Here is a 15963-nt window from a genome sequence, read left to right as displayed (position 1 = left end):
AAAATTAATAGAAAAATGACAAAAAAGTGTATTTTTTCGCAAAAGGACCTTTGTGACATACACAAGACATTTACATATTATTGAAAGTCCTTGCTACAGCTGAGCTACAATTGTATCGCAACCCATCAGATTCCAGCTCAAACTTTCTGTAGCAACTGCTTCACTTCATTTTTGCACTAGTTTTAATAAAATAGTACTACAAAACTATAGAACTACCTTATATACTCGAGTATAAGCCTAGTTTTTCAGCACAAAAAATGTGCTGAAAAACCCAAACTCGGCTTATACTCGAGTCAAAAAATTAAATATATATAAACTCACCTTTCCGGTGACCCCTGTATATCTTCTGTGCGATCTGTATGGCAGCGGCGGCAGGCTATATACACTGGGGCAGGGTCTGGCAGGCTATATACACTGGGGCAGGGGCTGTCTGGCTATATACACTAGGGCAGAGCCTGGCTGGCTATATACTGGGGAGGCTGTGACCAATGCATTTCCCACCCTCGGCTTATACTCGAGTCAATAGGTTTTCCCAGTATTTTGTGGTAAAATTAGGGGCCACGGCTTATACTCGGGTCGGCTTATACTCGAGTATATACGGTAATAGTAAATTTGTTCCAATCTTTGAATTGGATCTCATTAAAATCTAATGAAAATGTGGGGATTCTGGTTAATTTGCACCACAAAAATTCTCTATATGCATTATTTCACATTTGTTTAAAAGGAAACCTACCAGGAGGAATCCAAGATCAGAAGTAGATCTGGCAGTAGATTCATCCTGCCTGCCACTGCCCTGATCTGTAATTTCCTAATACTGGAGCCCAACATAAATTGTTAAAAACTTTATTTTAGTAATATGTAAATGAACTGCAGAGGCTACTGGGGTGTGGTGTAGCCTTAGCTCCTAGTGCCCGACCAGGCTTGTACACGCCCCAGTAGCCTCTGCAGTTTATCTACATATTGCTAAAATAAAGTTTTTAACAATTTAGGTTGGGATCCAGGATTAGGAAATTACAGATTAGGGCAGAGGCAGGCAGATCTACTTCTGATGGTATATACCTAATGGTAGGTTTCTTTAAGAGCTTGGCTCCTAACCTTTTAAAGCTGAGACATAAAAAAAAAAACTAAAGAAAACAATATATTATGTGTAAAAATAAAACTCTATATCACTTCTTCAATTGTCAAAGTGACAGATCCAGTAGCCCTGTGAGATACATTCAGAGGTATACAACATGTTTCTGTAGCCCCATATCATTATCATGTCAAGAAAGGTTTCTCGCATACAGATAGTTATCTAGTGACTCACATCACCTTTATCTACACAGACAGCCTCACTGGTTGTATCTGCATGAGATCTGCAGCGCATGACAGTTTTATACCTAACAGACCCAGAAAATGAATCCATCATCCTTTGAGGGATATGTAACGACAGATGTGAACCACCATCACAGCCCCTTCCACCTGGAGGATTCCTGGTTCTGCAAATATCTAACAAATAGGGAGGTGCAATAGTTCTAATCTTTTAAAGCAGCCAACATGATAAAAAGGGAATGCAGACAAGGATCTACAGTATCACTACAGAGCCTTATTGCATCCTCTCTGGCTGGATTCGCGCAGTGCGCTTAGATTGAACTCTAAAGTTCATTGCAAGTGCATTGGTGGAAACTCCTCCCAAACACATTTGCATTTTGATCAAAACAGTTGCTTTCACTAAATAGCAAATTTTTATACAGGCGGTCCCCTACTTAAGGACACCCGACTTACAGACAACCCATAGTTACAGACGGACCCCTCTGCCCACTGTGACCTCTGGTGAAGCTCTCTGGATACTTTACTATAGTCCCAGACTGCAATGATCAGCTGTAAGGTGTCTGTAATGAAGCTTTATTGATAATTCTTGGTCCAATTACACCAAAAATTTTGAAACTCCAATTGTCACTGGGGCAAAAGAAAAAAAATTGTCTAGAACTTCCATTATAAAATATACAGTTTCGACTTACATACAAATTCAACTTAAGAACAAACCTCCAGACCCTATCTTGTATGTAACCCGGGGACTGCCTGTACATGTTACTGCTTACTGAACGCAAGCAGATCATGTGACTCCAGCCTTAGGTCAGTTGCCAGGTCAAGTTTTACACTCAAGTAGAATCAGAGTAGCACTTTCTGCACATTTTACAGATAGGATGGGATAAACGGACTTTGAGAAACATCTGACGTGTGCATAGCACAACAGACTATCAATAATTAAGAGTTCTGGCCAAGTACTGTCCAACGTAAACGAGAAAATAATGGGCAAGAGACCTTATTGTGCCTAAAGCCAATTAGTACATGTAAAGGGCGTGCAAAATTCACCCCTGGATTGTTACTGTAGATTTAAAATGTTAACAAAAAACCACATGAGAACTGAATTTTTCAACTTTCTCTCGTAAAAAGGTTGATAAATTTGATACAATTTACTATTCAACCAACACAAACACAATGAGAGAGATTTAACCTGCCAGAAAACCGGTGTACGAGACGTATAAAATGAGCAATTCCAGAGGCACAACTTTTTGAGGCTTTTGCACTCATCGCACCACTTTTAGAGATGTGGGGAAGTCTCTGAACTTATAATTTAGTATAACCTTGCAGGTCACAGTTGAAAACTAGACCAGGATAGACCTAGCGTAGATATCCAATACTAAGATATTGAAAACCTCTTAAAATAAATCGACAATCAATATTATTTGCAAATAAATATAAGAAGATTATATAAATAGAAATATATATTTATATATAGAGATATAAGAAGTACCATAATAATAAATATAATAAGATGACCACAGTCAGGGTGTCTGGATCTATGAATAAGTGTCCCAGGTTTATCATGCTTGGTTTTGATGTTAAATTTCCTTTAACCCCTTACCGACGGAATACTACGTAACATGCCGGGTGCGGGTGCATGGAGAGGGCTCACCGGCTGAGCCCTCACCATAGCCAGTAAGTCTTTGCTGCATAATGCAGCAAAGGCTTACCGTTAACACCCACGATTGGTGCCAGCACTGTTCGCGGTTGTTTTCCCGCTGATCGCCGCCTCCGGTTTCAAAAAGATGGCGGCGCATGGGCCCTGCCATCTTTCCGAGGATCATCGCTCCCTGGGACATCATCGGAGAGCAGCAATGAGTTGCCATGGTAGCCTCGGGTCATAAAGTATCGCTGTGTCCAAAAATGCCAGATCTATAAAAATATAATAACAGTTTTTCACTGCGTTTAACCGCGTTATGGAAAATCGTGGCCAAAGTTGAAAATGGTACTTTTTTGCCATTTAAAAACAAATAAAAAAATTTGATAAAAAGTGATCAAAAGTTTGCGCAGTCCTAAAAATGATAACATTATAAACGTCATCAAAATCCACAAAAAACAACACCTCCCAAAGCTCTGTACACCAAAGTATAAAAAAGTTATTAGCGCCAGAAGACGGCAAAATCCCCCAAAAAACAGGAGGTTTTGTACAGGTGGTTTCAATATTTTTTAAATGTATGAAAACATTATAAAACCTATACAAATTTGGTTTCCCTGTAAACGTAGCGACCCAAAGAATAAAGTAGACATGTCATTTGGGGCATACAGTGAAATCCGTAAAATCCAAGCCCACAAGAATACAGGACAAATGCGGTTTTTTACCAATTTGACTGCATTTGGAATTTTTTTCCTGCTTCCCAGTACACGGCATGGAATATTAACCCCTTCCCGACGCGCGCCGTACTAGTACGGCGCTCGCCGGGTCCCGGTGCATGGGGAGGGCTCGCGGGCCGAGCCCTCTCCATAGCCGGTAAGTCTTTGCTGCATATTGCAGCAAAGGCTTACCGGTAACACCCGCGATCGGTGCTAGCACCGATCGCGGGTGTTTTCTCCGTGATCGCCGCCAGCAATGCTGCCGGCGGCTTCAAAGAGATGGCGCCGCATGGGCGCCGCCATCTTGTTGTGGATCGCTGCTCCCCGATGACGTCACGGGGAGCGGCGATCCGTCGCCATGGTAACCTCGGGTGTTCCGAACACCCGAGGCTACTTCCTTTTAACCCATGCATTACAATGTGCTAATTGCACATTGTAATGCATGGGGAGTAAAATCCACATATACTGCCATACTGTAGTATGGCAGTATATGATAGGATCGATCAGACTACCTAGGGTTAGAGTACCCTAGGGAGTCTGAAAAATAGTAAAAGTAAAAATAAAAAAAAGTTTAAAAAAAAAAAATTATAATAAAAAAACCTAAAAATTCAAATCACCCCCCTTTCCCTAGAACTGATATAAAAATAAATAAACAGTAAAAATCATAAACACATTAGGTATCGCCGCGTCCGAAAATGCCCGATCTATCAAAATATGATAATGTTTTTTCACTATGTTTAACCCCGTAACGGAAAATAGCGTCCAAAGTCGAAAATGGCATTTTTTTGCCATTTTGAAAAATATAAAAAAATTAATAAAAAGTGATCAAAAGGTCGCACAGTCCCAAAAATTATAGTAATGAAAACGGCATCAAAATTCGCAAAAAATGACACTATCCACAGCTCCGTACACCAAAGTATGAAAAAGTTATTGGCCCCAGAAGATGGCAAAATAAAAAAAAATATTTTGTACAGGAGGTTTTAATTTTTTTAAATGTATGAAAACATTATAAAACCTATACAAATTTGGTATCCACGTGATCGTACCGACCCAAAGAATAAAGTAGACATGTCATTTGGGACGCAGAGTGAAAGCTGTAAAATCCAAGCCCACAAGAAAATGTCACAAATGTGGTTTTTCACCATTTTCACTGCATTTGGAATTTTTTTCCCGCTTCCCAGTACACGCCATAGAATATTAAATACCGTCACTACGAAGTGCAATTTGTTACGCAGAAAATAAGCCATAACACAGCTCTTTATGTGGAAAAATAAAAAAAGTTATAGATTTTTGAAGTTGGTGAGTGAGAAATGGAAGTGAAAAAACTAAAAAAGGCCAAGTCGTTAAGGGGTTAAATACCACCATTTTGAAATGCAATTTGTTACGCAGAAAATAAGCCATCACACAGCTCTGTACATCGAAAAATTAAAAAGATTTTTGAAGGTGGGGAGTGAAAAATGAAAAAGCAAAAACGAAAAAGGGCTGCGGCGTTAAGGGGTTTATAATCACTACAACCATTGCTTAACATGCCACAATTTCTACAACCACTGCACTATGCACCAAGTCTTATCAAATCTCCCACAATGTTTCCACCTATAAAATAAGCACAGGGATAATAGCAATCATAGAAATGTATCTGCTCCAATTCCTACTACAGGCAGTCCCCGGGTTACATACAAGATAGGTTCTGTAGGTTTGTTCTTAAGTTGAGTTTGTATGCAAGTCGGAACTGTATACTTTATAATTGTAACCCCAGACAAAAATTTTTTTGGTCTCTGTGACAATTGGATTTTATAAATGTTGGATTGTCATAAGAACCAGGATTAACAATAAATCTTAATTACAGGCACAATTAATAACTGTTAAATCTGTTTATTGTAGCCTAGGACTAAAGTATAGTAAGTTACCAAAATCCAGAGGTCCGTTTGTAACTAGTGGTTGTATGCAAGTCAGGTGTTCTTAAGTAGGGGACCGCCTGTACTTTTATTACTAGAAATTATCTAGAAATTGTCATGATTTTATCAAATTACTAAAAATTTTAATTCAAGGCTTCTACTTCAGGGTCCCCTCCTTGGTTTATTTATTTTATTATTATTTTATTATGAATGGGCAGCAGAGAGGAGCAAGTCTCCTGTCATGACGTGATCATTGTAGCAGCCTTCTAGGACTTTGTGACGACCTTGGCATGATCAGCACATTACTGCAGAAGCAGTGGCCGACCTTGGAAGTGGCGGGTGGGAAACAAAAAAAAAAATTACTGGAAGACAACTAACTAAAACATTTCAACATAACAACCTTGCTTCTACTTGGAAAAAAAAAAAAAGTTACTACCAACATGAAATGAAGTTTTGTCGCCCTAAGCCTTTTTCCAGGCTCACACAGTGGACCAAGAAGATCTGCACCACACCAGCTATTATGCCGATGTACACACCTGCCATGACAGTGTGGGAATCTTTGTTTCTAGAAATTGAAATTATTTGTAAAATGTAAGTAATCAACACAGAAATGGTTAATACAGAGAGGTATTTGGCGCTCCACAATGAGCTCCACTTATCTGTTTCATGACAAGACTAAACATGCAAGAAAAGCAATGATATCCGAGAATGTGGATTTGCAGAGGAGGATCAGTCAGCTGCCTTTGCTATCTGGCACAGGGCTGGTATTAGTTTACGGGAACAACCTTGCGCTTTTTACAACTGCTACTAAATATTCAATCTAAGAAAAAGATAGTGAATTGGACTACAATAAATGACATGGTAATGACAAGGACGGGTTCTCCTGAAAATGAGACTTTTGGCATGAAAACTGGACCAGTCATTGTATCTACGAGGGTTACTTTTATTAGTAGTAGAGAACACAGAAAACATAACTACAACACTGTTCTCAACTCACAGAGCCTCCAGCTAGAAAGTAACCAATTACTCCATGTAGGAGATGTACATTATTTTATGCATCAGGGGTTCTCCCATAACAAAAGTATCCGATTAACGGAGGCAGAAACAATCCTGTGGCCATCAGTCTAGGGGACTGCAGAGAACCCCTTTAAAAATCACGGGTACAAGACACTCAACTTACTGCAGAACAGATGTGATTTCATGGCATGCACAAGCAGACTTGCTATGTCAAGCACTGGGCAAACAGGTATTTCAAACATTATTCCTGGAAATATGCTGAACCAATTCCTTTATTTTCAATATAAACAAAGTAAAAGTACAAACCAAAGTGAAACAGTCTCTTCACTTTTTATATATGTAGAGAATGTATTATAATATATTCTATAAGGGAGTTTTATAAACTTATTAAGAACTGACTGCAAAATGACACCCTTTGTGCGATTTCTATACTGTCCCCGCTGCTGATGTCCTACTAAGGGAGTGAGGCAGGCAGGGATCAGACTTCACAGTCAGCGGAAAACTTTACATTTACAATCAAGAGTGCACTTTGCTGTGAGCTCTGATCATTACCCACCGCCTTTCTTGTAAAGCTTGTGTATCGGAACTGTCAGTCCGGGTAACCCAGGGAGAAATCATTATTAGTAGCAAAGGGAGAAATTCAGTCAGTCCTATGTTTATATATAGAACCAGCAAGTACAGGCGGTCCCCTACTTAAGAACACTCGACTTAAATACGAGGCCTAGTTACAAACGTAATTTATTGTACTTTAGTTCTAGGCTATAATAATCAGCTATAATAGTTATCACAGGTGTCTGTAATGAAGCTTTAGTGTTAAAATTGATTCTTATGACAGCCCAACATTTTTAAAATCCAATTGTCACAGAGACCAAAAAAGTTCTGTCTGGGATTACAATGATAAAATATACAATTCCGACTTACATACAAATTCAACTTAAGAACAAACCTACAGACCCTATCTTGTACGTAACCCGGGGACTGCCTGCTATAGCCTTGTACAGGGTCCATACAGCTTCTCCCTGTCAATGTTCATTTTAAAAAAAATGCACAGGGAACACTTTGCAGTCAGGTATTTTCTTTTTTTTTTTTTTTTTAAATAAAAGTTTACAAAAAATGTTTTATATACACATCCCCCACTATAAAGTTTTAAAGACTTTCTCATCAGAATGTAAGAAATACAAACCAGTGGCATTACCTGTGAAAAAAATGCTGGTGTGAGAGATGCTGTTGGCAGTGAAGGGCTGAGGATGCCAAGGGTGCCAGAATCACTACTTGTGATGACCACTGTCGGAGTCAACTCGAGCTCTTTGGGCTTTTTAGACTTGGTGCTTTTATTGTCCAGTACATAGGGTTCTGGCTCAGACTCTGCTTCAGGCTCTGGTTCTGCCTTTGATTCTGATTCTGTGTCCTCGATCTCCATATCCATGTCATTAGGAAAATCAAGCGGCTGTGGGGAACCCAAATTGGTCTCATCAGCTATATCCTGATTAGACAAACCAGGAGATAAAGCTGGAGAATGTTCTGGAATGGGTGAGATGGAAGTGCTTGGAAGAGTGAGAATTGTACCAATGGTTACTCCTGGTGGAGGCTCGGCGGGTTTTTCATTGGGTTCTGGAGCCTGGGATGGAGCTGAAGATACAATGGACATGGGCTCTGGGTGTTTAGCTGGCGTTGTCACAAACCTAATGACTGATGGAGAAACCTCATGGGTGATTTTCTTATCACCTGTATAGTCTAAATGTGAGGTTTTAAAGAGTTTTACACCTGCAGAATTCAAGGAATTGAGAGTGAATGATGTATACAGACCCGAATGGATGTAATCATTGCGTCCTGAGGATTTGGCTGGAGGACACGTTAGTCGCTCCTTACTACAGTTCTCCTTGTCACGCAGGATGCATGTGCTTACAGGATTGGTTGCATTCCCATCAATATCTCCTTCTCCTTTATTCAGTGTTGCTGGATCCATGGTCAAGATATCGGGATATGAAACAAACTTGTAAACAAACTTCTGCCCATTTACCTTTTTGATTATGTTCTGGAGGAAAAAAAAGAATCAGTTACAATAAAAGTTTTTCATGACATTGGACAACAGCTAATAAAACAGCTAATAAAACATCACATATAGGCAGATAGTCAATGTGACACTGCATTACATAGTACATTTCATCTTCTTCTTAAAAAAGAATGTTGGACACAAACTCTGCAGAAAATGGAAATATGTGAGAACATAACCATTGAAATACATAAAAGTATAAGTATAAAAACTTTTGTCTAACTCTGAACTATGCAAAATAAGCATCTCTCTACTTTACTCTAATTAGCTCTCTGCAGGTGTTTAGCTACTAGCAGAGGTTTTACTTTGCACCCCCCCCCCCCAAGCTGATCTCCTTCTGTCTGTAACCATGGGAATCCATACAGTACGAGAGGAGGCTTGTTGGGAGGGGCAGTAGTAGAGGAGTGCAAGAAAACAGGACCTTGACTGATCACATGCTTCAGGTCAGCAAATTACAACCATGCTGTGCTGATTGATATAAATGCCCTTAGTGCTCTGGCCTCACTGTCCTTCGTAGATACCAGAACCAGTAGGTGCCCGCCCACTTCAGGAGAAGCTGAATATGAAGGCTCATTTGCAAAAAATACTGGTGGTAGATGCCCTTTAAAATAAGATCTACAACTTGGAATTCTGTGGATTTATATAAAGATAATTTATTTTAATGGTAATGCACTCAAATTTTGGTCAATTGTCTGCTCAAAGGGGTATTCCCACAAAGATAAGATTCTTAAATATAGTCAGGATAACAAAATAACACATTATCTAATTCACAAAAATACAGCATTTCACAGATATAATTCCAGCCAGTCTCCATCAGTCCTCATGTACACAATATTGGTTGCCCCTTGACTAAACCCTGAATCTTCTGACTTTAGGGTCAGGAAGAAATATTGTTCTCCTGTCTGATGTTTCACTGGGCTGCTCCCTGCACTCGAGCTCACACACACTGAGACTTCCTGCCAGCAAGCAACATATCACTATAGACAGATAAGATCATTAACGAGGGGAGGCATATAGCAGAGTTGTGCATGTTCTGGCTGAGTGTGTCAATGTACTTTATATCCATCTCATGGATCTCATCATCTCTCTTTTTCTAGGTGTTAGATACTAGTACAATGTTCAGAAGCTAAATAAAAGTGCAGATCAACCCTGTACCCTGATAATCTAACCACATTGTCAGCACACAGCATCTCATAGGGTAATCATGAAGTGTCTGCATAGATAGTCCCCGCCAACAATCTGGAATTTTACAATGGCCATCACTAAGTGATAGGAGCTAAAAAGTCAATAAAACTGAATACAATTGCAAAGTGAGAGGGTTAAAATGATCTTTATTGTATAAATATCAATAGGGGATTGAAATTTCAGAATTTGCTTTCATGGACAAACCCCTTTAAGTAAGTGACCTGAACATTGCACACCATATAAATTATAGCATGAAAATGAAAAGGGTTATCTGGCTAACTGGCCACTTTTCATAATGATGACAGATTGTCAGGAATAAGGAAGTCAAGCACCAGGCCCGAATGGTGTGCAGAGCCAGCCAGATGAGCAGATTGGTGAAGGGTCCATACGTTGGACTCCTATTAACCGCATATGGACATATTCTGAAGATGAGCATTAAAGGAAACCTGGAAGAGGGAAGGAAAGACAGCAATCCAAAACCTGCACGTGAGTTCATATAGTTTGGTGCTCGCAGCCAAAGGTTCTGGTACATGAACCTGTAGTCCGGGACATCGATGGAGGAAGCCACAGCACGCCAGGAAATCCAAAGTATAAAGGCTTTATTTACATAGAGGGCATAAAATTCGCTATGGCTGGGAAGGTGTGCGCAGTGTTAGAATGCATAGTTTGTGGTACTGAAAATTCTACGGTATGGAAACACTCTTAGGATGGTTATTAAAATGTAACATTATAAGCTCTTGTGAGGAGAGCCCTCACTCCTATTGTTTCATCTGAAATGTTAATGCTCTATGATATCTTAATATATCTGTATATGTACCCCATGACCTGTAAAACAGTCAGTTTAAATAATGTGAATCCAGTCCGAGTCAAAAACCAAAATTCTGTAGTCAAAAGAAATGTGTAGTGATGTCCATCAATGATCAACTACTGTTTACCTTGACATAGTAATAGCGTAGCGCCCTGCTTAGCTTGTCATAGTTCATGCTTGGCTTGTTCTTGCGCTCCCCCCATAACCTGGCCACTTCTTCAGCCTTCAGGAGCTTAAACTCTCCATCATTCGACGTCCAGCAAATCAAATCATCATTCCCAGGTTCCTCTAGGAGCTGGAGCAGGAACTGCCACAAAGTAATGGCGCTGTCCATTGCTAATCCCTGGGAAATAGAACACAGCTACGTTCATTTATGTTGTGTAATGCTACTGAACTATCTACACACAGCTGCCATCTGCATTTCAACAAGGAGCTGTAATTCAGTTTTTGACATTAACCATATGTTCTTCTCTGTAGAAATCTATAAAGTTTATATAATTTACTAATTTATTTAGCTCATTGGTCACAACCCAAAAGTATGTTTTTGGTTTAAACGACTTATTCTATAAAATGACACAAAGCTAAATAATTCCATCTACGAGCTTCCTGATATTGATAGTTTCCACAATACCACTGTGACAGGAAGCACAGTTCACTGACCATAACAAAGGGCAAAAAACACTCAGTATTAACAAAAACAAACTAAGAAGAGACAAAAAAAATCTGGTATCAAAGGGCACTCTGGAAACTTGTTAGATAGATCACATAAATATAAAATAAGAGGCATTAATAGGTGTATTTTCTGAGATGTAAACATAGAACAAACTTTAAAGGATATTCCCACAAAGACAAGATTCTTCAATATGCTCAGGATAACAAAATAACACATTCACTGTTATTAACAAATATCAGCATTTCACAGATAGGACAGCCTGTCTCTATCATTCCTGGTGTTTGCATTTTGGTTGTCCCTGGATACAACCATAAACTCCTGACTATGGTCGGGGAGATTCCTCTGGCATGAATAGCTTCTCTTGCACTGCAGGGAGAGGAGCAGAGAGAACTAAAGCCACAGACTTTCAGCAGGTGCAGAGGAGACAACAGCAGCTCTACAGACAAGATAAGCTCTTCTACCAAGGGGAGCATAGCAGTGCTGACTGTGTTTTGTACGTTAGGTAACATAGCTGATTTAGTCATTGTGTCTTGTATCCATCTCATGGATCTCATCATCTCTGATCTGTCTGATCTCACTTTCTCTGTGTTTCAGATACTAGTTCAAAGTTCAGAAGCTAAATAAAAGAGTATCTAACCACATTGTTAGCACAAAGTATCTCACAGTACATAGAGGTATCATGAAGTGTCTGCTCAGCTAGTGCTTGCCCACACTCTGTAAATTTACACTGACCATCACCAAGTGATAGAACAAAAAAAAAAAAAAAAGCAATAAAAAATTGAAAAGTAGAGGGTTAAAAATTATCTTTATTGTCTGATAACCACTAGTGTGATGAAAACTTTTGTTCATGGGCAAAGTCCTTTAAAGCAGTGTTCCCATACTACTGGTCCAAGACCGGGCCGTGGAGCACCTGGTTCTGGTCCGCGGCCGGCCTTCGTAAAGACAAAAAAAAAAACAACACCTTTCCCGTTCCCCTGCAGCAGTCTTATCTTCCTTTAATTAATTCCCACACTAATGCAATGCTCTCTTGACGGCGAGCGCCATGATGTCATCACATTGTGTCTACCGGCAATCGAACCATGCATTGATGTGGAAGAGAAGACTGTTGCAGGGGAATGAGTAAGGCGTGTATTTTTTTTTTTTTTTTTTGACAGAGTACGGCTGGGAAAGTGGACTTACATGGGAGGAAGGCATGCTGCAGGAAAGGAGAAATGGGAGGGGGCATGCTGCAGGAAAGGAGAAATGGGAGGGGGCATGCTGCAGGAAAGGGGACAATATAAGTGGGGGTTGCTTCTTCAGCAAGTGGGACAAATAAAACTAGGCATGCAGGGAGTTATCGTAGGGCATGCAAATATACATTTTTGGCTATGAAACTATGACACCAGACCCTAGAGAAAATTAAATTTACAGTTTGCCCCTGGGCAAAAAAAGGTTGGGGACCACTGCTTTAAAGCAAATCTACCATCATGTGACTGTGGTAATCTTCTTAAATTGGCTATAATGGTCTCCCTTCCTTCTACAATCAACATTAACATTCAGCTCATGAGCCACAAGGGCTCTGGGGTATGTTACCAGAACTCCCCCGAGCTGTAGCTACACAGACATTTACCCTCTCTCCTGCTCCCTCGGCACTTTCCCATGCTCCCTGTGCTTCTGCACAGTGTAACAGATGTTGCAGCAACAACATGGAGGGATTCTGTTAACGCCCTCAGGCTCATTATCATAATTGAATGATCTAAGAAGGAAGGAGGCGATGGATAACAAATATAAGAAGATTACCAGTCACATACCTGGATCTATAAGCAAGTGTGCCTGGTTTATTATGATGGATTTCGATGGTAGATTTTACTTTAAAGGACATCTATCATCAGTTTTGCAGTGTCCTAATAAGCTCTTGAGGAACAATGTTCCTCTGAACTTCTTTGATTATAACTCTATACGTCGTAATTGCGACAATATAGAGTTCCAAGAATTATGCTAATAAGCCTGTGGCGCTACAGCCATGTCACTGGAACGCTTCAGAATGCCTTGTACGATAATTTATTCACTCCCCCAGTTGCGCTGGCAGTTCCGCCCTTCAGTGCATAGAATAGGTAATAGGAGGCACCAGCCAGGGGGATGGGATGGGATGGGATTGGGGGGGGGGGTGAATCAATTATCAGACGAGGCACTCTCATGCTCTGTGGTGACGTAGCCAGGGGCCCCACGCTAATTACCATACTTTTTATGACTCTACTGAAGTGTCCTTCTTTAGAGTTCATTCACACGGCCGTCTGCAGGGACGTACATGCGGCCATAAATCTGCGGGCACATATACGTCCCGATAGACGGCAATGGCGGCACAGCGCTGTTCCGCGCCGCACACCAGGAAAAGATAGAACATGCTCTATCTTTTCCCTAGTGTGCGGCCATGTGCCGCTGTTTTCTATGGAGGGAGGAGTGGCAGGCATACCACGTGTGAATGCACACTTATGAGGACAAATCTACGAGGAGTTTCCTTTAAGTCAAAAACAGCAAAGATTTTTAACATGTACTTATATGTGTTAGTTTTTTCAAATATAGCAGAAAGTAGCTATTTATCATGATGATAAATGTTAGTAATAATATGTTACTGTATAGAACAGTATCAGACAAGGCTAATGCTGTTCTATAAGGGAAGTTCAGAAAAGGAAAAAAATACTACAACATATGTTTGTGATATTCACTGTGGCATGAGTCAGGGGTATAAGTAGGGAAACCCTCCAAATGCATGGGTGCAAGAAACTGCAAAACAGGACTGGAAAGTAACCTAAGGGCCAATTCACTTCTAGAACTGAACATAGTTTGGCTGCGCTAAATGCACAGTATAGAGTTCCAGACCAACTATGGCTCCAGTGTCCTGTACTAACATCATCATTAAAACACAGCACAGTGGTGAGTTATAATGCAGCGAGTCCCAACCTGGATGTGGCCCTAGTGTCCTTTATTCACAGTGTCACAGCATAGTAGAGCCACAGCTAGGCCACTATAACTGGCCTGAACTTATTGTATTATTCAACAAAATCACAGAAAAGATCATGGAAACAGTTGTTCATCAGGGTCCATTTGTGTCAGACATATAAAAGATCCATCCAGGCTCCACTATATAGATAAGGACCAAGCCTTACAGCATAATAATACAAATGCAGCTGTGTCTCTAGACACATGCCATCCACGATGCCCCAAATGTGTACTTCCTAATAAAATTAGTTATTTTTTTTTTGGGGGGGGGGGGGAAAGACATTTCAACTGCTCTCGGCTCCATCCTACTTCATCCAATGAGAGTACACACCGAACAAGGGAACAATACAGAAAATAAAGTCCCGTGGTCCCAGAAGGTCACTCATTGGAAGTTCTGTCTGGGACCAGTGTTTTAGGAGGTGACAGACCGGGGACACCATAGGACTGCCTCAGGGAAATGGGGTAAGTTTCAATATAACTGCGGTATTCTTAAACAATTTTTTATGTAGTCATGGACCAGGCTGCCCCTTTTCAGTAGGACGCTCCTTTGACATCTGGTGGGTCGGTCCACATGAAACCACTCATCCAGATGCACCAAATGTACAGTACACTGCAAAAGCAGCCAGAATCCAACTATAACACAGCGAGGAACATCCACTTTACTTAGCTTCTGCAAGTAAATGTCAGCTTTCCATTCAGTGACAACAAGTAGAGCTGTTCTTAAGGAATTAACACAGATTGTTTCTGGAGAACTAGAATTAACTTTATTCACATAACAACATAGTTTTCCGTCCTACAAGGTGCCGCATGGCTCAGGCTTCCTACACAAGTTTATTTACCCCTCTCCATGTGCACTCACATCATAGTGACAATGCCCCCGGTGCCACGCTGCATGCCCCCTGCTCCCTGGCAGCGCCACAGGTGGCACATGATGTAGGAGCCGTGCAGTGCCCGCAGCAGATGTTTACACATTACGTAACAATAACACCCGGGGTCCGGACACCGCAGCCTGTGCTGCCACCTCGTGCCCGCACTGCCAGCCCTCCCTTATACCAGTCATACCCGCTGTCCGGTCACCACAGTCCGCCGCGCCCCATGTCCCCTCCTCCTGTCACTTTCGGGCTCAGCTTCGGCCCACCACTACAGAACGGGCCGCCATCCGCCGATACGTCACTTCCGGGGCGGAGACAAACACTAAGGAGGGAGCGGGCGGGGCGGATGCTGGGCGGTCAGGAAGGAGTGAGGGCCCGGGGAGAGGAGATGTCGCCAGAGACCGCAGATTTCTCTGCGTTTAAGCAGAGATTTATCTCGTTATATCTAAGTACTGCAATAAGAGAAGACAACTAAATATCAGGCGTTACCTAAAGGGAACTTATCTCCGGGATTTTTAGAACTAAACTAAAAGAACCCTCAGGTTGGGTTCTAAAAAGTGTCATTTATGTTCAAACTTGCCCATTTACCTTCCAAAAAAATGGCTTCAAAGGCATATGCAAATAAGCTTAAAAGAGTCATATGCAAATAAAATGAGGCACATGCAAATGATCTGTGAAGTGTTACAATCACTAAACGCATGTGTATTTTCACCATGTATGCACTTTGTAAGTAACTATTTGTTTTACTTTTCAGCTTGTTTTAACTTCTTTTTTAACGGAGGGTTGGGGGTTCTAGTTTCTAATGTCATATTTCGGAGTCCTTG

The 15963-nt window shown here is 40.9% G+C and overlaps 1 protein-coding gene across 2 annotated transcripts in view; it reads right to left on the bottom strand.

Moving 5' to 3' along the window:
- The window catches only part of ELK4 (ETS transcription factor ELK4), a 43176-nt gene extending 27672 nt beyond the window's left edge, over window positions 1-15504 (bottom strand). Inside the window, exons 1-3 of one of the 2 annotated variants that reach the window (XM_072137505.1) lie at window positions 15330-15504; window positions 10743-10958; window positions 7765-8604 (exon numbers count right to left, since the gene is read on the bottom strand). In XM_072137505.1, coding sequence (XP_071993606.1) covers window positions 7765-8604; window positions 10743-10949 — 1047 coding nt within the window. In that variant the 5' untranslated portion in view covers window positions 10950-10958; window positions 15330-15504. The remainder of the gene's footprint in view (window positions 1-7764; window positions 8605-10742; window positions 10959-15329) is intronic. The other variant, XM_072137504.1, reaches the window with a different exon arrangement.
- Between the last annotated feature and the right edge of the window lie 459 nt (window positions 15505-15963).

Source organism: Engystomops pustulosus, chromosome 2 (genome assembly GCF_040894005.1).
Source record: "Engystomops pustulosus chromosome 2, aEngPut4.maternal, whole genome shotgun sequence".
Lineage (NCBI taxonomy): Eukaryota > Metazoa > Chordata > Amphibia > Anura > Leptodactylidae > Engystomops > Engystomops pustulosus.
The sequence above is the reverse complement of the archived record's forward strand: the minus strand, read 5'-3'. Positions and strand labels throughout refer to the sequence as shown.